We start from the raw sequence: 24,979 nt of genomic DNA, 5'->3' as shown, positions 1-24,979 counted from the left end.
TACCTACATAGTTTTGCTAATAGCTGCCCCTCATTCCAATCTCAAAAAGTTGTGAGGTATGCTTATAGACATGTGATGAAAGGCTCCCGATCAGGCAGAATTTGGTGTCAAGGTAATGGGTCGTGCACATGAATGCTGACCAATCTCCAAAGGAATAATCGTTTTGGCAAGATAAAAACCTGGGCTGATTACTACTTTACTTCACTGTAAAAAAAAAAAAAAAAAAAATGCCATTTTAACTGGAACCACTCTCATCACCCTTCCTCCAGTAACTATACAGGATCATTCACTCATGGGCAACATTTCTGTTTAAGGGCATGCTGTCTTATTTTGGTTCCCTGGTGTGGTTGAATCCTGCATGTACATCCAGCAACCATGGTCTTTTCTTTAATAGCTTTTGAATTGACACAGAATTTTAAGTATTTCCAATACAAAATAAATTACATCCTCAGAATCACTTTAATTCAGAGGGTGAAATGTAGTACATTTTTTTTAACCACAGCAATGCTAAGATGAAAATTAACTGTAACTCAAAATAGACAATACATTTTAGCTGCTGTAAAAATGTTTGTGACAAGTTTATGTAATTGGAAGTTGTAGAGTTAGATTTGAACAGGTCCTTGGATTGTAGGAATAGCATTCTCCAATTTTATGTATATACGCTGTACAATATATACCCATTACTAGAAGCTCCCACTGAAGAACACATACTCAAGCATAAGATAATATACCTTGAGGGACATTTATCAATTCTGTCCCACAGTATGCAATGCTAAGCAGGAGCAGTGAAACAGCTTATGAGCAGGGCCTGACTGGCCTACCGGGATACTGGGAAATTTCCCAGTAGGCCAGCGAGTCCGCCTGTCTTGGCTTTAAGGGCAGCGGCGCCCGTAAAGAAGATGTCTCCCGGCCCGGCTGACGCGGCAACTGCGCATGCGCCGTTCCAAAGATTGCCGGGCTCGGGAAAGCATTTCTCGGCATTTTCGGCCATACAGCGCATGCGCAGGTCCCGTGACGTAACGGTGCAGGGTGGCGCCATTTTTAAATGTATCTCCATTCTCCACTCCTCTCCATGGTGGTGCGCGCTCATCCATAAAGTTCTTGGAAAAAGCTAGATAAGGTAAGATTTCTAATTATCTTAGCTCCATCTTCCGCATCATTGGTCGTGACGTCACTATCTTGCCGGGAAGATTCCCGAGTAGTGCAGAACAGGCAAAACTGCACAAGAAGTCATACAGTTTTAGACTGCACTTACAGCACTGAGACCAGTGTAACTTATAGGTGCTTGTAATGAATGCAGCTCATGGCAACATGCAAAACCACACTCGTGGACTGTGTCACATTGGGGAAGGAACCTGTGCATCCCCAAAATGCTGGCTATTTTTGACCTATGGGGTTTGACCAAATAAATACAGTACATATGAATCATTTTGTGCTTGTGACCTTCTTTCCTCAAGATCTTGCTGGAAGTGGTGTAACCTTGTTCTTGCCTAGGCACCACAGTAGGAAGCCAGGGCTGAGGTTTTTATAAATCTTTTTTTGTTTTTTTTACAGGTGCATTTCCACCTACTATCTGCTAGGGATTTATACAAGGGGAAGGGGGGCTGGAGTTTTTAAGTGGACCTTGCAGTAAATTAAAAGAAAAGGGTAACTAACTATTGCTAAAAATGTTCCCTCCGCCCTCTTCATACTTTTCTGCATACCCTGTTGAAAAAAGATCTGTGAACTTACCTATTTAAAATTCGGTCCAATCCAGTCATGTGCTTCCGCAGCTCCAGCTTCCCTGTGTCGGAGAGCAGCTGCTACAGGGGAGTGGAGGGAGGGCTACGGGAGCCTATGAGTGACTTCATGGCTCTGGGAATTCACAGCTGTTGTCATGTGCCCCTTTTACACAAGGATCCAGAGATGCTGAATCACATGACCTGACTAGAATGGATTAAAAAAGGTAAGTACGCAGATCTTTTTTATGCAGGGCTTGCAAGATAGGTAGGAGAAGGATGGAGGAAACATTTTTACCAATAGTTATAGTGGGCCTTTACTACCACTTTAAAAGACCAATAGGGAGTCAAAGGAGTGTGATCAAGCTTCACCAAGAAAGGTGTAGACAGACTGAAGTGAACCGTTGCTAAGAACCACCTCTTCTAAGTTTTTTACCAACATTATAGCCTTCTTTTCCTTCCTGTGTTTTCACAGGAATACTTTTTTACCTCTTCTAAGTTATCCTGAGCATGTTACACCTAACCCAAAACATGCATGGCTTGGCGCACCCACACTATACAAGTGAACAGGACCAAGGGGGTCAACTGTGTCTAAGTATAGTTAAAACTGCCAGTGTGAGGGCTACCTAAGCAAACCTGTTTATTTGCTCTTCAAGTGTAGGTACACTTTAATAGAAGCAGTCCTGATACATCAGTCTTTGCTTTGTTTCGAGGTTGAGTGCCTAGCAATGGTATAACACAATAATCTCTTTTATCAGGTATCTTTTGTTTAGACATTCTAGATGTGAGTTGCTTCTGAAGATCCAGATATGTACAGGTAGGTAGAAGGGCTTTAAGACAAGTGATGGCAGGAGAGAACATTATTGAAATAAAGTTATTTACAACCTTATGATGTAATAGCTCATGAATTCAGATACTTGAACTGATTTCATTGGAAAAAGAACATAAAATCACATTATTGAGCAACGCTCAACCAACACACAAATGAAAACGCAAATAAATAAAAAGGGAATATTTTGTTACATGTTTCAATTCTGAACTGTGTAAAACTGCTTGTTGCAACAGACCTCTGACTCCCGCTAAGAGCCAAAAGGTTAACATGCAAGTCTTGTGTTTCCAAATTCATATCACATGATATATTCAAGCTATTAACCTCATCATTGTGAATTAGGTCTATGTTTATGCATAATAATGTGATCTATAGGCTTGGTAGATGCAAATTCATAACACAGGGAGCACTGTCCATTGCTAGTGTTACAGCCACTAATACCCTTTAAGGGCCACCAGCCAGAGCTACACATTTGCTCTTTAAATCAATGACAGGTTTAAAATTTACCTGTCAGGAGAAGGAAAGTGAAGCTTGCCATTGTTGAAAATACTAGTTGCTTGGCTGTTATGTTTACAGGAGGAGAGCTCAGCAATGGCAGCCTCCTGTTTCTCTTGTGAAGGGTTTCATTTGAATAAATATTTATGAGGTCTATAAATGTTTACGATATTTACATTCCATACATCTCCTGTACCATGTCCGCACAGCCCAAGAGGTCCCCTGTACCATGTCCGCACAGCCCCTGACATCTCCTGTACCATGTCCGCACAGCCTCTGACATCTCCTGTACCATGTCCGCACAGCCCCTGACATCTCCTGTACCATGTCCGCACAGCCCCTGACATCTCCTGTACCATGTCCGCACAGCCTCGGACATCTCCTGTACCATGTCCGCACAGCCTCGGACATCTCCTGTACCATGTCCGCACAGCCTCGGAAATCTCCTGTACCATGTCCGCACAGCCTAAGATGTCTCCTGTTCAATCTAATGCACAGCCTCTGACCACCTGTCCTGTGTTGCTATCCTGTAGCATATATTGCCAGAACATATTGATCTTATCTATATATAATACACTCTTCAATGTGCTTTAAAATGCATGGTTTTCCCTTTTATGAACAAGAAAATAATGGCGTTATGCTGTTGGGCCAGTATAATAACGCTATGGGGCTGGTATGAAATTATTTCCAGGGCTGGTTTTTATTCCCAGTCCGGCCCTGCTTATGAGACATATTTGCTATAAGATTGCAGTTTGATGCATTCATTCCTCCCTCTGCTGCCCTAATGCAGCAATGTGGCAATATAAAACCTGCCCTTGACCATTTTGTAATTGAGCATGTGTTTTTAGTAAAATTCTGTTACTGATCTGTCTCAGTTTGCTTATCGGGATTCCAGACACAGGGGTCATAAATACACTGTCACGTGTAGTTTTCTAAATGATAGGAAGCCTGATTTGCAATAAACATGTACCTACATTTCATGATAATTTGCTGGATAAATGTCCCACACACAGCCGGCCACATATTTTTAGACAGGCTTTATCAAAAGCTCTAATTCACATGTAATGCACACAGGGTAGAAGGGTCTTCTTCACATAGCACATACTAACATAGTCACTACCAAAGAGAAGAATATTTTGGAGGATTATATTTAATTGCAATGGTAATTTGTATTGATCACTAACAGTGTCATTTCACCAACATTTGCTTGCATAGTGACAACAACTGTTACAAGGTTACAGTCACCTGACTTTTAACATGTAACCCAGATTTGGGTGGTCTAAGACAGAGCAGCTGTATTACATAGCATAAATGAAGTTGAAACTCAATAATATTACTTGTAAAAGGTGAATGGGAGTGGAATTTGGACCACTACCATTCGTAAAGAATTTGGGTCTTTACACATACAATAAAATTTGACATATACGATTTTGTTAAATAAAAAATTAAACACTGCATAATATACAAAAACATGTACAACAGAGCAAACACTTTGCTTAAAACAGTTCATATTTAAAGAACCATAGACTGTCTTCTTTAGGCATTCTCAGAGACAGGCATATATATGGATTATTTTACTTTAAAAATAGCTATGATAAAGGTTTAGGGAAAGACAGCTGAGATTGTGTGTGAATTCCAATTTACAGTGTATTCAGTCTCATTATCTAAGACATAGCCATATTGCCACCACCTCCATCTTATATGATCAGTGTGGTACTGATTATAACATTGATTAGGTGGAAGGCCCCATGATATTGTGTGGGATAGGAAAGGTGGAGAGGTGCATGCGGGGCATTCAGCTGAGCTGACAATATGAAACTGATACTATTTCTGCATGTCACACTGCAACAGAAGCACTATGGAGGGGTCACTCTTTGCTGCCTCTTTAAACTCTTCCAAGGTTATTTGATCATCTCTGTCCTTGTCCATCTTTTTGAAGATTTTATCAACTCTCTGTTGTGGAGTTAGGCCATCTTGATTCATGCGCATCATAATCACAGTACCCACCATCTTATAGATCGCCTAAAAGAGAAAACAAAGATAATATGAATGTCCACTTTTTATTAAAGTTGCTTTTATATTACTTCTAAATGCACAATTGGTAAGTACCTTCATTTGACTTGGTGTCAGCCTCTTACCATTACCTATGCAGCAGCACTCAGACTGGAGGAGGGAAGAAGAACCTTTGGAGCTAGTCATAGTTAAATAGTTGGTAAGGTTGAATAAAGACACCAGTCTATCCAGTTTAACTTGTGGTGTGTGTGAGTGTGTGTGTGTGAATTTATGTCTAAAGTAAGGTCCATATCACTGTATGTTGGGACCATAAGATGCCCATTTAATTGTTTTTTAAACTATCGAAGCTCCCTGCTGATAGGGAATTCCACATCCTTACAGCTCTGATAGTAAAGAACCCTCTAAACAGTTTAAGGTTAAACCGTTTCTCTTCTAGTTTCAATGAATGGCCGCGTGCCTTTTTAAACTCCTTCCCACTGAAAAGTTTTTTCCCTATGCTAGGGTCATCAGTAAGGTATTTGTATGTCGCTATCATATCTCCTTCCAAGGGTCTCTTCTCCAGAGGGAATATGTTTAATGCTTGTAGTCTTTCCTCATAGCTGAGGTCCTTTAGTTCAGTGTTTCTCAAGCTTTTTTCAGTCAAGGCACCCTTTAAAATTATGGACAGTCTTGAGGCGCCCCATTCTAAAATGTAAAAACTATTCCAATCGTTTTACATATGGCAGCAACATCAATACACTTAGGACACCCAACGTTAAAGGTGATATATTCTTTCAAAGCAAATACACTTTTGCAAACTGATACTGAATAGTATTCCAATGTTTCTCCTCTCTCCTCTCTCTCAGGTTTTCTCCATCACTTAGCTAATGAGACCCCAACGCTGATGGAGAGAGACAAGGGAGGGTCAAACGTGGATGAATTTCAGGCAACTGACATCCACCTTATCAACCGATGATGTAATTTGTTGTTAGGAGGTTGGCAGGTAAAAGGTTGTAATGGTGAACAATGAAAACGTCCAGCTATTGTGTAACTACAAGGCAGGTTTCATCCACCTGCTGGCTTGTATGCAATTTTGGGGTATTTGTTAGGCATTTTGCCAAAGCACCCCTGAAGAAACCTCAGGGCGCCATGGTTTTAAAAGGCTGTTCTAGCACTTTATAAGCTTTGTTGCCCTTCTCTGGACTCTTTCCAGTTCCAGCACATCCTTCTTGAGGATTGGTGCCCAGAACTGGATGGCCTTCTCAAGATGCGGCCGGACCAGAGTCTTGTAAAGTGGCAGAATTATTGTTTTATCTCTGGAATAAATCCACTTTTTAATGCATGCAAATATTCTGCTGGCTTTGCTTGCAGCAGCTTGGCATTGCATGCCATTGCGTAGCCTGTAATCTACTAGGACCACCAGATATTTTTCTATCCTGGATTCACCCAGTGGTTCTCCCCCTAGCGAGTAACTTGCTTTTTTTTTTTTGTTATTTTTAGCACCCAAATGCATTAATTTACATTTTCAACATTAAACCTCATTTACTATGTAGTTGCCTGACCTATTAATTTATTTAGGTCTTCTTGTAAGTGAAGATATTGCCCCGCTTAGCTTTGTATCATCAGCAAACACTGAGATTGAGCTATATATCCTATCATCTATATAATTTATGAATAAATTAAACATAATTGGTCCCAGGACAGATCCTTGGGGGATCCCATTTACCACACCAGACCATTCTGAGTGCTCACTGTTTATCACCATCCTTTGGACACACCCCTGTAGCCATTTTTTTTATCCAGGTACTTAGCCTATGGTCTATGGTACATGCCTACAGACCTCAGTTTGTAAAGTAAATGTTTATGGGGAACTGTATCAAATGCCTTTGTAATATCCAGATATACCACATCCACAGGCCTACCCTTATCTAGATGGCAGCTTACTTCCCCATAGAAAGTAACAGAACGGTTGCCAGCCAGTAATGTGCCCGGTAAACCAAGTTTCTGATATTGCCACAAAATCGAAATCTTCCTCAAAAATAAGCAGCTTAAATTCTTCTATTTTATTAGCTAGACTTCTAGCATTTGTAAATGTGTACATGCCTCTTAATTTTGTCCGGTCGCATACTATTTCCTTGTTATTTGTTATGAGATTGCAGTTAGGATTTGCCAATTTACATACCTTATGTTTAGGTATTCTAGTCACCCTACTATTAATGCCTACAATATACCGGCTGACACTTGCTCATTGCTGGCTATCATTCCATCTGGTCCCCCCCCCCCCCCCAGCACCAAGTTTAAAAGTCTCTCTAACTTTCTGGTTAACTTCTGTCCCAACAGAGCTGCACCCTCCCCATTTAGGTGCAGTCCGTCCCTGCTAAAGAGCTGATAACCGACTGAGAAGTCAGTCCTGTTCACCAGGGATCTGAACCCCTCCTGCCTACACCAGTTGTGCTGCATGCAAATGCGTTGTCAATAAACATGTTAATGGGAGAAGAGGACAGAGGGATCACAGCATTAGATGACTGCTGCTCCTTTGTTGCTCAGTCAACAGACTGAAGTAGAGTGTACACCACTGTATTTATTAAATTTCAAAGGTGTCATCCACTTTGCTGTTTTGTGCAAGGGGGCTGTATAAATGTCATGACTAGGTGGGCAGAAGTACAATTTTTTTTTGACAGGTAAGCATCTGACTTATTTGTACTGTATTGTATATGTATATTTAGCTGTTTGTCTGAAATTTAGCTTTAATAATACCATTTATATTGAAATGGCAGGAGAAAGGACCGTGAGTTGCAGTTAATTTGTTAGCTAAATGTTTTTTTACAGTTGTACTTAGTACCATCAGGTCAGCTGGTTCTGTTCAGCTCAGTAGATTGAAGAAAAAGGCCTGGATTTTTTCCTAAATGTACATAATATACGGTAACTGGATACCTAATTTATAGGTAAAGTTGATCCAGGGAATATCTGATTGCCTATTGCACATTTTAATGGGGGAACACCTATAAAATGCTAAGGATGCTTTTCCACATTTCACTGGAGACCTAGTAGAGGCATTACTTCTTAAGCAGAGTTACCAGAGCGAATCCTGCACTCCCAGTATAAACTAATAACATTCACTAAGCAGACAATACCAAAAGCATTAAAAACTTCTAATTTGAATCCAAAAGAAGTCAGGCCAAGAATATCATGAATGATATCCAATAATAAAGAGAAAGCCCTATTGAATGATAAAATGGCTCTTTTTAAGAAGGTGTGGTCCCTGTGGAGCCAATACTACCTTCCCCAAATTTTGTTTGTTGCCTCTGGTATACTTAAACCCCACTGATATTTCTCCAAGTTGACCCAGAAGATTAAGAAGCCCCTCACCTCCCCCAACCACAGACCCGCTCAAACCCTTAACCTTCCCTCACTTCCCAAATTTTTCTTTACCTCAGTTCTTCTCTTCTGCCCATTAATACACTGGTACACTACCTCTTATGGCTCATTGAAACTGTGTATATCTACAATACATTGGATTACATTGTACCATGTGTACTGTAACGTTTTCAATATAACCTAATGCACTGGGCTTTTCCTAATTCCTAGTATTTAGCTTTGTTAAAACCTCAAAAAATGATTGAACTGAAATGTCTTAATAGCTAGAAAAATTGTACTATACGACATATTGTTAAAATATTTTAATAATTTCTGTATCCAATTATCTTTTCCCAGTTTTTATGCTTTCCTAACAGTCTAGTTCAAACATACCTCAATAATCTCCAACATCTCCAGTCTGGTGATCTTTCCATCCCCATCTAAATCGTACATCTCAAAAGCCCAGTTTAGCTTTTGCTCAAAGCTTCCCCGTGATGTGACACTCAAAGCACAGATGAATTCCCGGAAATCAATGGTTCCATCCCCATTCTTGTCAAAAGTACGAAAGGCATGCTGTGCAAACTTGGAAGCATCACCGTAAGGGAAAAACTGTAGGAATAAAGTAACCAGACATAAAGAAGTCAGTTTTATAGATTTTAAATAGTAATCTTGACATAGAGAGAAAGCATTGAAAATCTTTACAGACAGTGAATATTTAAAGGAGCTGTAAAGTCAGTCAGTTATGCAGTAAGATAAAAAGCCTTCTGGGTGTAGCAGCCTCCCCCAGCACCCCCTAATACTTACCTGAGCCCCATCTCTGTCCAGCGATGTCCACATGTCCCTCAGCCGTCTGGGACTCTCTCTCCTGATTGGTTGGGACACAACAGCAGAGCCATTGGCTCCCACGGCTGTCAATCAAAGTTAGTTAAGCCAATCAGGAGAGAGAGGGGGCAGGAATGAACAGCAGCTCCGTGTCTGAATGGATACACACAGCTGCAGGTCAGCTCGGGTGCCCCCATAGCAAGCTGCTTGCTGTGAAGGCACTCAACAGGAGGGAGGGGACAGAATCAGCAATGAGGGACTCGACTTTACAATCACTTTAACAGCTGCAGGAAATAAAGTTAGAGATCAATCAAGTTTTTGCTGTTCTTTATATTATAAATGCAAGAAAATGGCTGCTACAATATGACTACAATATGACTGCTATGAGCAACACATCAATTTGTCCCACTGCCCACATGTTTTTAACATTAGTCTATGTGCAAATGAATGTAATTCTTAATTAATGACTACTGTCTAATGTTGTGCAGCAGCTTGTTTCATCGAAAATAAGACCTACTGTGATTTTTGGGGAGGGCTGCAATATAAGCCCTGCCCCGAAAATAAGCCCTAGTTTAAAGTGTTTGAAAAATCCTAGAATCCACTCTATTACTGTTTTATATAATGTCCAATGTGTGTGTTTCTGTATTATATTTGTGTCAAATACCTTCGGTACGGCGCTCAGCCTCTCTCCTGCTGCTCTCCTTCTCTTCTCCCAGCTGTCAGCGGGGGGAACTCAGCCCCTTCCCTCTGCAGTGCTTAGAACATACGGTAGAAGAGAGCTTCGGCGGGTCACGGAAGCACCGAGTGGCGCTGTAAGGGCTCACACGGGCGGTCCGATCAGATCCGCCTGTCAGTTTTTTAGGTGGATCTGATCGGATCCTCCATGCAGCTCTATGGGGCAGCGGGTGTCAGCGGAGACACCTCCGCTGACACCCGCTGCCATCCGCATCCGATCCTGTGCTGAAATCTGGACGGATGGAAACCCTATTTTTCCATCTGTTCAGTAATCGGAGCGGAGCGGATCTGATGAGAGCAGACAAGCGGTCCGCTCTCCTCCGATCCCCCATAGAGGGCAGCGGGTGCTGAGACACCTCCCTCTCCGCTCTGCAAGCGGAGACGGAGCTGTCGTCCGCCCGGCTCAGCGGGGATCGCGGATCGATCCCCGCTGAGCAACACGGATCCGCCTGCGGAGGCGGACCGTGTGAAAGAGCCCTAACTAGTGTATTTGGCACAAATATAATACACACATTGTACATGATATACTAAGAGAAGAGAGCTCCAGGGGGTCACGGAAGCACCGAGCGGTTTGTAACGAAGGTATTTGGCATAAATATAATACAAGAACACACACATTGGACATGATATACTAATAATAGAGTGGATTCTAGGATTTTATAAACACTTTTACTCGGTTCACACAGAGAATTCCTGACAGGCAGGGAGGGAGAGAGGGAGAGAAGACAGCACATTATATGTTAAGACTTACCCCAACAATAAGCCCTACTGTGTCTTTTGGTGCCAAAATTAATAAAAGACCCGGTCTTATTTTAGGGGAAACACAGTAAGTACTGTTTTTATATTACTAAAAAAGTCACTTTACACGAATTGTCCCTTATATATTTTACCATGTTTACCTCTACCTCAGTGTAAGACCCCGTTCACACTGGGGCGACCTGTCAGGCGTAGGTCGACTGCCATAGAGAAGCTGTGGACCCGTTCTAATAGGAGCGACACAAGTCGCTCCGACTTAGAAAAAGGGTCCGGAGCTTCTTTGGGGCGACCTGCATTGACTTCAATGTTATGATGTCCGTGCAGGCCGCTCCGAGGTCACGGTGCGGGCTGCGCACCGCGACCTGTGAGGTCGCCCGGCAAGTAGCGTCTCCCCAGTGTGAACGGGGTCTAAACAATATTTTCAGTAAGGCTTCAGAAATATGGGGGGGGGGGGGAACAGTATAATATTACAACTGTGCCAAAGTCAGAGTGCTCTGCCCTATGGTACCAAATCGATACTACAAGCATGGAGTGTGCTTTTTTATGCACAGGTAATAAGAACTGTTATGCAAATTTTATTGAGTTTAGAACCCACAATGTTATATTGTCTTTTTTGAAGCCCCAAGTACATAATCCCATATTATATGATGCATGTAGCCTTTCGGACGTTGCTAATGCATGGAATCTTGTGAAATAATAGCCTCCATATTTATGAAGACTAAAATGTTGTCATGTTGTTAAAAACCTTTACTATGCCCCATGTATGCAAAGCATTAATACGGCAGGTTGTCAGAGAGTTATCCTCATTCCCTGTATATTGCTAAGAACATTGCACATCTATGTCAACCAAACCACCATAATTGGCTGGATCCCAGATTGACACTGCTGAAATGCAACAGAGAAATCCCAACATGTAGACATCATTGCATTACATTTCAGAAGAATGTCAGTGAATGTGGCCATCACACTCTTATAACAATTCTTACAACAACAATAGCAAGGGGCATTATAATGAATTTGTGTGCTTTGAATGAACATACCCCGTGTGTTGTGAGTTTTATGTACGACTGTGGTCAGGGCCTACTCACCCTGCACGTTGGGGTACCTTTCATACAGAGCATGTTTATCAATACCCAGGACCAGGCGGAGACTGCGGTCATGTGAAGATGTGAACATTAGGGCAGTTCCCTGATTTAGAGATGAACTTCCATACTGTGTACAGTAAATACAGAGCTCCTCTGTAAAGTGCTGTCCCATCCCATGTCACTACACACTGTAACTTTAGTAGATGTTGCATTAAGAGGGACATGCGCCCACTCCACCAGTCCATTGTGGACCTGCTCACCTCACTTCCAGTAACAAAATGTAGTTATCACCTTGCTAGTATCTAAATGACAATGGAATCCTCTATAATAATCTAAGCAATTAAACCAATTAGTGAAGGGCTCCCACATCAACTAGACCAAAATTTCAGGAAAAAAGTGCAACCCTAATAAAATGTTTATGAATAGTGGTGGAACCTTTCTTAATACTGCATGTGCTAAATAATACCCTATATATCAAAATTAAAATAATAATACATTTGTAAAAAAATTGCAGTGTGTAAAGGATCCTCCTACAAATAAACTGCAATGATTGATTCCCAAGAGAATGTGCAAAATTACACTATCAGGGGTGTGTATCTATTTAAATACAAATCAAATATAAATGTGCAGTAATGAAATAGTGGTGGAAACCCCTTAACATAGAGCTTCCACTAACAAATATATAGATTGTAGTGAATAATCGAAATTAATGTCCAATTGTGTGTCTCCTCGTGTGCTACCAACTCCAACCTGCCACCAACCTGCCACCAGTCAACATATGCGCTCACCTTCCACTGAGACTTATTAACAGGTCCCAATGCACCTTCTCCCACCAAGAGTCCTATCCAGTGGCTTGAATATCTCCAGATTCACCAACACTTCACCACATTTAAAATGTCTGGCTATTAGATCAGCAATATTCAAGATGTATACATAAGCTCATTATTCAGGATCAGCACCAAAGCCATTCCCTCCTTTGCTTTACTGGAGACACTTCAACATTACGGTCCAATAACAACAAGTCCAAACCCTTATCCTAACTATAACTGTGTGGCTCCCCAGGCATACCTCCATGAAGGTGCTAGTCCATGCAGGTATTTTTTATGTCTTGGATGTCCTCCATAATCCCAGTGCCTTCAGCAGACTGCTAGGTGCAGAAGTCCCAGCACCATGAGCTGAGAGTAGGAACGGTAACCAAAAGGGAGCCCCTGGCCTTCATCCTTTCCCCTTTTTTATACCACAGGTGGGCTGGCTGGGATCAAAAAGCCCAGGCACTGAGCACACATAATTTAAAGTGGTTGTAAACCCTCACATATACCCAGTGAAGTGAACAGCCTCAGATGATACACAGAGATGAAACAAATCCTCCTACATAAGTTTTACTTGTTTATCTGCAGTCTTCTCTTGTCTACAACCCTTCAAACGTACAGATTTGTGATAAAATCCTCCTGCATCTGCGAGGAGTACAGAGGAAGGGGTGGAGAGCTGCAGTTACAGCATACACTGTGTGAGAGCTTAATGCAAGAAAGGGACACCCCACCCCCCCCCCCTCCTCCACATAGGAAGAGGAAGGAAACAACCTGCAGAGCTGTATTTTGAATAGACAAGCTGTGTGCTTATCACCCTCCCCATCACACATTTTATCTCATGTGTCGGGAACACTTCCCAGAAGTGACTCATGCTGATAACAGAGGAACAAGCACCAGAGAAAAACCACACTACAATCTTTGTTTAACAAAAAAAGACAATTAGACCAGTTTTACGCTGCCTTCAGTTTGTACAAGAGCAATGTGAACAACAAGTTTTTATGAAACTTTCAGCAAGAATTTGCAAAGCTTTCGGCAAGCTTCGAGCGGCTTTTTCTAAATCTTTAAAGCACCTTTCAGCTCCACTTTGGAAATTGTAAAAACAGATCTTAAAGGCTAAGTTCACATTTTTTCTAAAATCCAGCCCCTCTATGTACTAATAAAGTGTAATGTACCTCGGTTGCAGAAAAATAAAAGCTTTCTTTGATTTTGAGAACAAGGACTTACCTTAAAGTGAATGTAAACCCTGACATATACAGCCTTAGATGATACACAGAGATTAAGCAAATCCCCCTACATAAGTTTTACTTGTATATCTCCTGTCTTTAGCTTTCTACACTGTTTAGAAATTGAACATCGTGTTAGAATTTTTTCTTCCTGTTCCGGCTCTGGGTGTGGAGTCTTGGCATACACTGTGTGACAGCTGGTTGGAGGAAAGGCAAACACACCCCTCCACATAGGCAGAGGAAGGAAAAAAACATGCAGAGCTGTGCTTTGAATAAACCAGGTCTATGCTAATCTATCTCTATGCACCCACCTCAACACAAATTTTCAGCTGCTTTTATCTCCTGTGTCGGAGAACTTGTCAGAAGTTATCATGCTGATAATAGAGGTTCGGAGCAGCAGAAAGACACGGGACTTAGGGCTCTAAAAAGAGATATAAGTAAACACTACAGATATATGTGTCCACTTTAAATTTTATGAATGGAGTTTACATCCACTTTAACCCTTGCTATATTTATTAGAAAGCTTCAGAGACTCCCTGGTATGGATTTGAGACACAGAAACCAGTGAGACACAGGAAGAAGTTTACCAGCTGTCCTCATTAGCACATATCCCTCAACCATCAACTAAGTTTTCACAGCATCCCCGACACCTCTCCACACCTGCATTTGCCTGGCGTCCCATGCGTCCCTTCAGACGGGCTCAGGCTGCATGCTAAACTCCCTGGGGCCTCATGCAGCCCATGGTCTAGTGCAAGGGCCTGCCTGATTGGATACACAGTAATTGGATAGATGGTGTGACCTACTATTATATAGTTTTGTTAAATCTAAAGGAGATTGTACAGAGAATATACAATCTAATTGTATAGTGTATGGCCACATTTATTCACCTAAAATGATCTAGTTGCACATTCAGTGTCATTAATTGTTAACAGCACACCAAACACAGAAGCAAACACACATTTTGCCACATAAAACAGGTGACAAATGAAGTAAAAAACGTACCAACATGCAAAAATGTACCATGAGCTACTTTGTCTATGTAGAGAAGCCCATTGAAATCAACGGGCTGCCCTATGTGTGTCACTGGAAAAACAAGCCAAAACAAGCCAAAAAACATGCGCTCCCACTACTCTAGGTGTGAATGGGCCTGAAAGTGAAATTTACACAAGAACAATGAGGCTCCTTTCACATCTGTGTGTTTCAAAACACAGAAAATGCGCACTTTGCCATGTATTTCAGAAACGTTGCAAATGTGCATCGTGCTTGTGTTGTCATTACATGGTAAAGGCACCCAAAATGCGACAAACGCACCAAAAACTGCAGTAACGCACCATGCACTTCAAAAAAAGGTTCTGGAGCTTCTTTGGGGCGATTGTTGCGCGTAGGGCAGCCCATTCAAGTGAATGGGCTGCCCTATGCATGACGAGTGAAAACGCTTCAAAACACCCAAAACAAACGCATGCGGGAATGTGAGTTTTTGCTACTTGAAGATATAACTGCCAACTGACTGTCTCTGTCCACTTCTTCCTATGTACTTGTATAAAGATAGCCATACACTATGCAATCTCTTTGTACAATTTTCTTTAGATATACCAGAAGGATACACCTGAACAATCCATTCAATTTGTATCAAATCAGATAGGCCCTTGTACTACATATGATGGGAGATCTAAAGGAGATCATACAATCAGATTGTATAGGAAGTGGGTGGAAGATAGTATTGTAATGAGGGAGGTGTGGTCCAGAGTGTTGAACACACCCTATCACGCCCTCTTCTGTGAAGCAACAAGGAAGTAAAAGTGTTACTAAACCCATGTTCTTTTTTTTTTTTGCATAAAAAAAAAAAAACATGTTATATTTACCTGCTCTTTGTAGTGTAGTTTACCTCCTATATCTACTTGATAGTGGACACTGATAGAGTACAGGTGTGTGTGGGGGGTGGGGTGCTCAACCTCAGAAGTCTGGTCAGACCGAATACATAATAAACAAGCAAAAAATGATACAAGTAGATATAGGAGGAGTCCCCTGTAGTGCATTAGCAAATCTATCCCAGCAAGGAGTGTTGTCTCCAAGGGTTAGAGAGGCTGGATTCACCCCCTTTTCTATGGATAGTGTAGGACCCACTGATAATGGGGTACTTTGACGCAGTGGTGGGCTTGAGCACGATATGGCCATATGGTGGGACTAAATCCCCATTTTTTATTTATGGATTGTCTCCATGTTTGATAGTCATTTCTTTTGCATGTGTGCGCTATTCTCTTTTAATATATATGTGACAGTTGGCAATCCTGACATCATGTCAGGAATGTAACAGTTTAAAAAAAAAAAAAACATTCAATTGATGGGTTTAGCTCAACTTTATTAGAAGTGCTGACTGTCACTTTAAATAAGCTGCAAGCAGCTGCTTTCAACAACCTTGAAGTAGTGCTGAAGCCAGCTAGCAGCTTTTTTAAAGTGACAATTAGCACTCCCATTAAGATCTGTGTTCAACACTTACAAACTGGAGATGAATGGTACTTTAAAAGCTTTAACAAAGCTTGCTGAAAGCTCTGAAAATGCTTTGTAAAAGCTTTCCATTCATGCTTCTCTTATACAAACTGAAGCTTGTGTAAAACAGGCTGCATAAAGAGGTAGCACAGCAGATGCTGCCTGCTTTAAGGCTTGCTTTGTCTGACTGAAACTTTTAAATGAGCCATCCAATAAGGTAGAAGTCACTACTCTGATGACGCATCAACTTGAGCACATAAATTTTAGCTTCAGCTATTGAGTTCCAAAAACTCCAGGCTTTACAGCAACAAACTGCAGAAACCATGCACAGGAGCTATTGTTCTACCTTGTTGGTTCAAAATCCGATTACAAAATAATAAAATAAAAAATAATTAACCTGGCTAAAAAACAAATACAATTGTTTATAGCATTTTTATTTTTGTAATTCTTTGACCATAATAAATAAATAATTCACAAAGCATCTAAACATTCTCTTAAAAATTCTTTAGATACAGCATGTAACCACAACTATGTCAACGTAGTTGTCCAGTAATTTAACTAAGGCACTCAGATTTTAACAAAGTACGTTAAGATAAGTAAGGTTATGTAAGGTTCAGCCACAAAAAAATTATATTTACAATTCAGTACCAGAAGAATTTTGGGCTAACATCAAAACACTAATAGAAGGGAAATCTTCCAACAGGGGGCACTAGTTCTGATGACACGCTGGGATTCCTTCACTTTAGAAAGAGCTCCTCTCATTACCTGTTTTGGTTAGGGGACAGTAAGTGAAGGGAAATCTTCCCAACAGGACACAGATGGCAAAAAACGGTTTGCCTTTAGTTACACTTTACTAAATGTCAAGCGTCTTTGGCAGTAAGCCCTTGTAGATCGCCAACTCCTGGTTCCCCAGGGCGCAGAGTCTCAGCCCCAGCCTGCTTCTTCACCAGAGCTCCTAATGGTGAGGATGGAACCAGGACACGGCCCCCAGGTACACCCAGCTGAGGATGCAGAGATCACTCGTGTATAAAGCAGCAGGCAATCCAGGAGACAAGCCAAAGTCTGGATGGGTAGCAAACAAACACAGATAGTAAACGAAGTCGGGGTCGGTACACGGGTAACCAGACACAGTAACAAGCAATCGGGAGCTCAGAGAACTTTGACATTGCTGAGCCAATGTGGGCTGCACTGATTATGTTTTATATAGGCAAGCAAACGAAGAGGAGGGCCAGAAAGTGATAGAAAGGAAGGAAATAAAAGCCCGCAGAATAGTAGGTGATGCTCATAGATGAGCACAGCCAAACCACATATGTGAAAAGAATCGAGGTAGAAAAAAAAGCAAGGAAGTAAGAATACACAACCAGGAAACTGCAGGCTGACTTGTGGCAATAAAGCAGTTTGGCATTAAAAGAGAAGTGCATGTTTTCGAAAATCCTCTCTAATACCGAGTACTGAGAGAGTCAGTCACCGGCTCTCTGCTCTGTCTCTCTAGCGCTGGCTGGAGTGCCAGGCTGTGATGGGGGTGGGAGTGACTGGCTTAGGCTCTCGCTGAGAGGCAGAGCCAGCTGACAGTCGGGAATCCGGGCGCATCAAGACACTATTGTCAGGATACCTGCAGAGCCTGGACCAGCTCTTTGACGTCAGCCGACAGTGAACTTTAGCCCTCTGTCGGCTGAATAGGTGTCTCAGGAGTGCAGAACTAAGGGCATTCCCATGACCAACAGGAGAAATATGACCCAATGAGCTTTGGCCAAACTTCTACTTTAAATTAGTACAATTTATTGGCTTCACTTAATAGAAATAGACTGAAAATACAAGGTTTCTAAATACTTCAGGTTTATTCTGCATAGGAAGCTTACTTTTTTCAAACTTTGCATTTTTATCATAATGATGGCCAATAAAGAAAAACCACCCCAAAGTGTATGGTGAAGCCCATGAGGTTTCATAGAATGACACACCTGACAGCACAAACAACTCAGTGTTCAAAGTTCTTGACTGAATGTGCAAACTATTTTGAGGAAAAATGCTTTAGTTTTGTAGCACCCTCCTAGGTAGGTGCTAGGAAAACGCATTTGGTGGCTCTTTTTTGCTTCTCAGGAGAGCCTGATCTGTTAGTTTGGTCTTTCACATGTTTCCAGGTGTGATTTATTGGGTCTAAGGGAGTCTCCCCACTGTATCCAATAAGGGAGCTTGTTGGACAGTGGAGGAAAACTGACCAGTAGCACACCAGGATTTATGGCTGCCCCAGTGGGTGGGCATTGCCGCAATGCATCCTGGGATGGGCAATAAATCTTGAGGGGGCATGTGACAGGGTGTCTTTTGGCTGGAGCAAAGTCCCAGGAGGAGGTGAACGGCTGTCTCTCCTCCTGCAAGTGTGAGGAAGGTGGTTCGGGCAGTCGGCCTAGTGAACCAGGTGTGGAGCTGAGCTGCAGAGGATCCAGACTGCTGACAAGTGGAGCTGCTGGCAGAATCATCTTGGAAAAAACAGTATCGTGAGTACCAGGCGATCTGCCTAAGGGTCTGCCTAGAAGAGGGGACAACTCCAGAGAAGTCAGGGGATCAAGGAGCTAGCTCACACAAGGAGTGTATCAGTAAAGGGGGTGCCGTGTAGTTGACCCTGAAGATTAGGAACAAAGAGGGTGCCAGGAAGGGCCCTGAAGTTGTTCTGCAGCTCAGTCCAGTTTACCTCAGGATATAGTATACCCCAGGATACAGTGTACCTCAGAAAGCTCATTCAAATATACTTCACAGCTAAGGGCAAAGGGATACAGCGGCCTAGCCGTGACTAACATTACTCAGCTTTACTCAGCATTTTCAAGTCGTCCCAGCCTATTGTGCATAGTGTATAAAGTTGGAGTATCCCACTCATTCCCTTCTCCTATCCAAGTTCCAAATAAAAACACAAAAACAAAAGCTACTGGACTGTTTCCTGACTGAGCTAAAACACTTGGGAAAAATGTCAAACTGTCATGTTGTTGCTAATGGTAACCCAGGGAAACCCGTAATCAGCAGCTCCAAAGGGAGTAGTGCTACAGTTTCAAAATCATTCCTTATAAATTGATATTTAGCAACATGTTCACAAATGTTACCAGCATGACCATTTATGTTGCAATGAACAAGGTCTGAAAAGCACCAGAAAAATTACCTTAATATATAGCTGCTGAAACTCATCTAAATTGAGAATGCCGGATGGACAGTCCTTCAGGAACCCTTTATACCAGTGCTTCAACTCTTGCTCTGTGAATTCTGTGCTCTGCACTAAGTCCTGTAGCATCTCTGGGGCCAGCTTACTGTTTTGTTTTCCCATGTCTGAAAGAAAATTGAAGTAAATGTTAATATATAACCTAGAGAAACATGTTACAGTTTGTATATAAATCCATTTTCCTATGCAACTGAACAATTCATTTCTCAGCAAACACCCTTTTATAATTTTACACAACAGCATGATTGTTAGCTATATCTTCTAAATATTTATGGACATTAATGATACTAGGCAGAAAGATTGTGCCAAACTAGGTAACCACTCCCCCCCCCCCCCCCCCCCAAAATGTATTGGGACAAAAATTGCAGAGGAGGGGAGGGAGGAAGAGGCAGACAAGCTGAACTTCCCATTTTGGGTGGAGTTCCACTTTAAGTGTAAGGAAAGCAATGCCAATGGGATTGAAGAACATAAAAATGGATTGCTGCCTTTTTTTTTAAAGTTTTGTTAATTTTTTTTTCAAATCAGCAAAAGCATGGCTGATGACTGCTGCCCTACTCATGAATAGGGATGATCGAACTTTTGAAAAGTTCGGTTCGACCAGAACACCCGAACTTCACGAAAGTTCGGTTCGGATTTCAGAACCCCATTGAAATCAATGGGACCCGAACTTCTGTAATCAAAAAACACAATTTTTAAGCCCTAAAACCCAATAAATGCCCCTAAAAAGTGCCTAGGGTTCTGGGTCATGCCCCAGGGACTATTAATCACACAAAAAAAAGTTCTTAAAAATTGTCGTTTTTGATAGATAGACAATTATTGAAAAAATTAAAAAAAAAAAAAAGAGATTTCTTTGGATTTAGTGTCTGGGGGTTCTAAAAGGTGTACCTGTGAAGTTTCAGCTCTGTAGCATGTCCAGAACCAGAATTACAGCATACCAAACCTTCAAAAATGACTTTTTTGCTTAACCGCAACTTTCTTTTGCTCCTAATCAACGGCTCAGCCAATGTGTATGATGGGGACATAATGCAGTGCACTGGGAACAAGATTAGAGGTTTTTTTGGAAAAAGGTGCTGTCTCTTTAAATGTGCATATAATTAACGGGTGTATTTCCACAATGGGGCTTTTATTACCAAATGTTTCAAGAAGTCCAAAGATGTATGTAATTGCACTTTATTTCATGTAAAATGGTGTTTGGTGCACTTTAACTTGAAATCTCACAAGAAACAGACATATATGCACGGATACATTGAGGGTTAGGGGTAGGGGCCACAATGTAGTGCAGAGTGAACAAGATTAGAGATGTTTTGGATGAATACTGTTGTCTCTTGACTTTGAATAGAAGTAAAGGATGCTTAAAAATTGGGCATTTGGTGGTGCGGACGATGCCTTGACACCATATCCCTATGAAAGTGCTGGTAATGAAAGCAATAATTGCCTTTGTAAGGAAAAAAATTACAATGATATGCATCTGTGTGACAGGTGCGCAAAAATTGTTGTTTGGGTGTTGGCGGAGCCATACCACTGTAAGCCCAAAGAGCTGGTGTTGAAGAAGGCGTAAAAATTATGAAGGTGTGCACATGTGGAACAGGTGCGCAAACATGGTAGTTTTGGTGTTGGCGGAGCCTCCCCACCATAACCCCAAAGAGCTGGCTTTGAAGGAGGCCCAAAAATTGTAAAGGTGTGCACCTGTGGAACAGGTTCGCAAACATGGTAGTTTTTGTTTAGCATAGCCTCCCCACCTTAACCCCAAAGAGCTGGTGTTGAAGGAGGCCCAAAAATTGTAAAGGTGTGCACCTGTGGAACAGGTTCGCAAACATGGTAGTTTTTGTTTAGCATAGCCTCCCCACCTTAACCCCAAAGAGCTGGTGTTGAAGGAGGCCCAAAAATTGTAAAGGTGTGCACCTGTTCCACAGGTGCGCAAACATTGTAGTTTTTGTTTTAGCATAGCCTCCCCACCTTAACCCCAAAGAGCTGGCGTTGAAGGAGGCCCAAAAATTGTAAAGGTGTGCACCTGTGGAACAGGTGCGCAAACATTGTAGTTTTTGTTTTAGCATAGCCTCCCCACCTTAACCCCAATGAGCTGGTGTTGAAGGAGGCCCAAAAATTGTAAAGGTGTGCACCTGTGGAACAGGTGCGCAAACATTGTCGTTTTTGTTTTAGCATAGCCTCCCCACCTTAACCCCAAAGAGCTGGCGTTGAAGGAGGCCCAAAAATTGTAAAGGTGTGCACCTGTGGAACAGGTGCGCAAACATTGTAGTTTTTGTTTTAGCATAGCCTCCCCACCTTAACCCCAAAGAGCTGGTGTTGAAGGAGGCCCAAAAATTGTAAAGGTGTGCACCTGTGGAACAGGTGCGCAAACATTGTCGTTTTTGTTTTAGCATAGCCTCCCCACCTTAACCCCAAAGAGCTGGCGTTGAAGGAGGCCCAAAAATTGTAAAGGTGTGCACCTGTGGAACAGGTGCGCAAACATTGTAGTTTTTGTTTTAGCATAGCCTCCCCACCTTAACCCCAAAGAGCTGGTGTTGAAGGAGGCCCAAAAATTGTAAAGGTGTGCCCCTGTGGAACAGGTGCGCAAACATTGTAGTTTTTGTTTTAGCATAGCCTCCCCACCTTAACCCCAAAGAGCTGGCGTTGAAGGAGGCCCAAAAATTGTAAAGGTGTGCACCTGTGGAACAGGTGCGCAAACATTGTAGTTTTTGTTTTAGCATAGCCTCCCCACCTTAACCCCAAAGAGCTGGTGTTGAAGGAGGCCCAAAAATTGTAAAGGTGTGCACCTGTGGAACAGGTGCGCAAACATTGTCGTTTTTGTTTTAGCATAGCCTCCCCACCTTAACCCCAAAGAGCTGGCGTTGAAGGAGGCCCAAAAATTGTAAAGGTGTGCACCTGTGGAACAGGTGCGCAAACATTGTAGTTTTTGTTTTAGCATAGCCTCCCCACCTTAACCCCAAAGAGCTGGTGTTGAAGGAGGCCCAAAAATTGTAAAGGTGTGCCCCTGTGGAACAGGTGCGCAAACATTGTAGTTTTTGTTTTAGCATAGCCTCCCCACCTTAACCCCAAAGAGCTGGCGTTGAAGGAGGCCCAAAATTTGTAAAGGTGTGCACCTGTGGAACAGGTGCGCAAACATTGTAGTTTTTGTTTTAGCATAACCTCCCCACCTTAACCCCAAAGAGCTGGTGTTGAAGGAGGCCCAAAAATTGTAAAGGTGTGCACCTGTGGAACAGGTGCGCAAACATTGTCGTTTTTGTCATAACCAAAATGAGGTTCTGTGAACGTAAAGAGATTGAGAGGAGGGTTTGAGGGTGGCACCATGGTCCAGGCTTAAACTGAGGCTCAACTGCCACATCACAACGATAGCCTAGTCTACAAGGTCTGCATCAGGTGCATCAAAGCTTGATATCCACGACTGATTCATCTTAATGAATGTCAAACGGTCGACTGAGTCGGTGGAGAGTCTAGTTCGATGGTCTGTGACGAATCCTCCTGCTGCGCTGAATGCCCGTTCCGATAGGACACTGGAAGCAGGGCAGGCCAACAACTCCATGGCATACTGGGCCAGTTCTGGCCAGTGGTCTAATCTTAAGACCCAGTATGCCAGTGGATCGGATTCGTCACATGAAAAGCCCTCTGTGTCACTTTGTGCCCTCACGTAATCGTCCACCATGTGATGCAGACGGTGTCGATGCGATGTGGCAGCTGAGAGGCCTGGGCGGTGAGGACTAAAAAAAGACCGAAAGGCATCCGTCAACCGCACGCCTTCTCCAACGCTCCTCTCGTGACCACCAGTAGAATCCATGGTAGGTTGTCCCCGCCCCTGCACCATACGGGAGTCGGGGAACATGTTCACCAGATTCCTCTTGAGACTGTCCTCAAGGGATTTGATCCTGTGGACTCTCTGGGTGGATGGGAAAAGCTCAGAGACTTTACACTTGTACCGGGGGTCAAGTAGGGTGGCCAACCAATAGTGGTTAGTCTCTTTAATGGCCTTGATTCTGGGGTCCTTTCGCAGGCTCTGGAGCATGATGTTTCCCATGCGTCGCAAATTAGCGAAGGCCTGAGAAGCTGACTCCTCGGGGTCACTCATAACGACATTATCTTCAACGGGCTCCTCCTCCTCCCAGCCACGTACTACTCCAAAGTGTCCCGAGGGAGTCAAACTAGGCCTTGCAGATTGCCGCATGTCTTCCTCCTCCTCCTCCTCAAACCCTGCAAAAGTTCCTGCAGAATCGTCCTCCTCCTCCTCTTCCACCCCTGGATCCTGCTCGGGCCTCTGGGAGCTAGGCATAATGGGGTCAGGATTCTCAGGATAAAGGGGGCCTTGAGAGGCAAGGAAGTCCTCCTCTTCCTCCTGCTGCTCTGCCTCCAGTGCCCTGTCCATAATGCCACGCAGAGTGTGCTCCAACAAAAACAGTACCGGTAGGGTGTCACTGATGCATGCGCTGTCCCGGCTGACCATCCTTGTGGCCTCCTCAAATGGCGAGAGGACAGCGCATGCATCCTTAATCAAAAGCCACTGCCGTGGTGAAAAGAAGCCCAGGCGCGCAGAGCCAGTGCTGGTGCCGTACTCGCATAGGTATTCATTGAGGGCCCTCTGCTGCGTGTACAGGCGCTGCAGCATAGCCAAGGTGGAGTTCCAGCGGGTGGGCATGTCACAGATGAGGCGGTGTACCGGCAGGTGAAACTCGCGCTGCACTTCGGCCAAACGTGCAGTGGCACTGTACGACCGCCTGAAGTGACTGCACACCCTTCTTGCCATCCTTAGCACATCCTGCATTCCCGGGTACGAGTTCAAAAACCGCTGTACCACGAGATTCAGGACATGCGCCAGGCATGGCACATGGGTTAACTTTCCCTGACGAAGGGCGGCCAGGAGGTTTGACCCATTATCAGTAACCACCATCCCTGGCTGCAGCTGGCGTGGTGTCAACCACCTCTGGGCCTGTGCCTGCAGAGCCCCAAGAATCTGAGGGGCAGTGTGCTGCCTGTCCCCTAGACACACAAGCTGCAGCACTGCGTGACACCTTTTGGCCTGAGACATAGAATAGCCCTTTGAACGTTTACGTGGTACCTCATCATATTCAAAGGACCATTCTGCAGAGGAGGGCATGGAGGAGGTAGAGGAGGAGGAGCAGGAGGGGGTAGAAGTGATCGATCTACCCGGATCAGCGACACCACCAGCTGTTTGCAGACGTGGGGGCAACACTGGCTGCAGCACCGAGCCCTGGCTACAATCCCTTCCACTGGCAAGCAGTGTCACCCAGTGAGCAGTGACAGAAATGTACCGTCCCTGCCCATGTTTGCTTGACCAAGTGTCAGCCGTCAAGTGTATCTTACGGCTGACTGACTTGGCCAGGGACGACACTACATTGCCTTCCACATGTTGGTATAGGGATGGCAGGGCCTTACGGGAAAAGTAATGCCGACTTGGCACCTGCCACTGTGGAACTGCACATTTTGCGAAGTCACGGAAGG

The 24,979-nt window shown here is 43.2% G+C and overlaps 1 protein-coding gene across 1 annotated transcript in view; it reads right to left on the bottom strand.

Annotated features, from left to right (window-relative positions):
- Window positions 1–4,174: 4,174 nt before the first annotated feature.
- HPCAL4 (hippocalcin like 4) overlaps window positions 4,175–24,979 on the bottom strand; it is a 74,003-nt gene continuing 53,198 nt past the window's right edge. Inside the window, exons 2-4 of the mRNA XM_082247724.1 lie at window positions 19,454–19,617; window positions 8,785–9,000; window positions 4,175–5,064 (exon numbers count right to left, since the gene is read on the bottom strand). Of these exons, the coding sequence (XP_082103850.1) occupies window positions 4,867–5,064; window positions 8,785–9,000; window positions 19,454–19,615 (576 nt within the window). The 5' untranslated portion in view covers window positions 19,616–19,617 and the 3' untranslated portion in view covers window positions 4,175–4,866. The remainder of the gene's footprint in view (window positions 5,065–8,784; window positions 9,001–19,453; window positions 19,618–24,979) is intronic.

The sequence above is a fragment of the Pelophylax lessonae genome, assembly GCF_965119305.1.
Source record: "Pelophylax lessonae genome assembly, chromosome: 2".
Lineage (NCBI taxonomy): Eukaryota > Metazoa > Chordata > Amphibia > Anura > Ranidae > Pelophylax > Pelophylax lessonae.
This window is presented reverse-complemented; position numbering and strand designations above follow the sequence as displayed.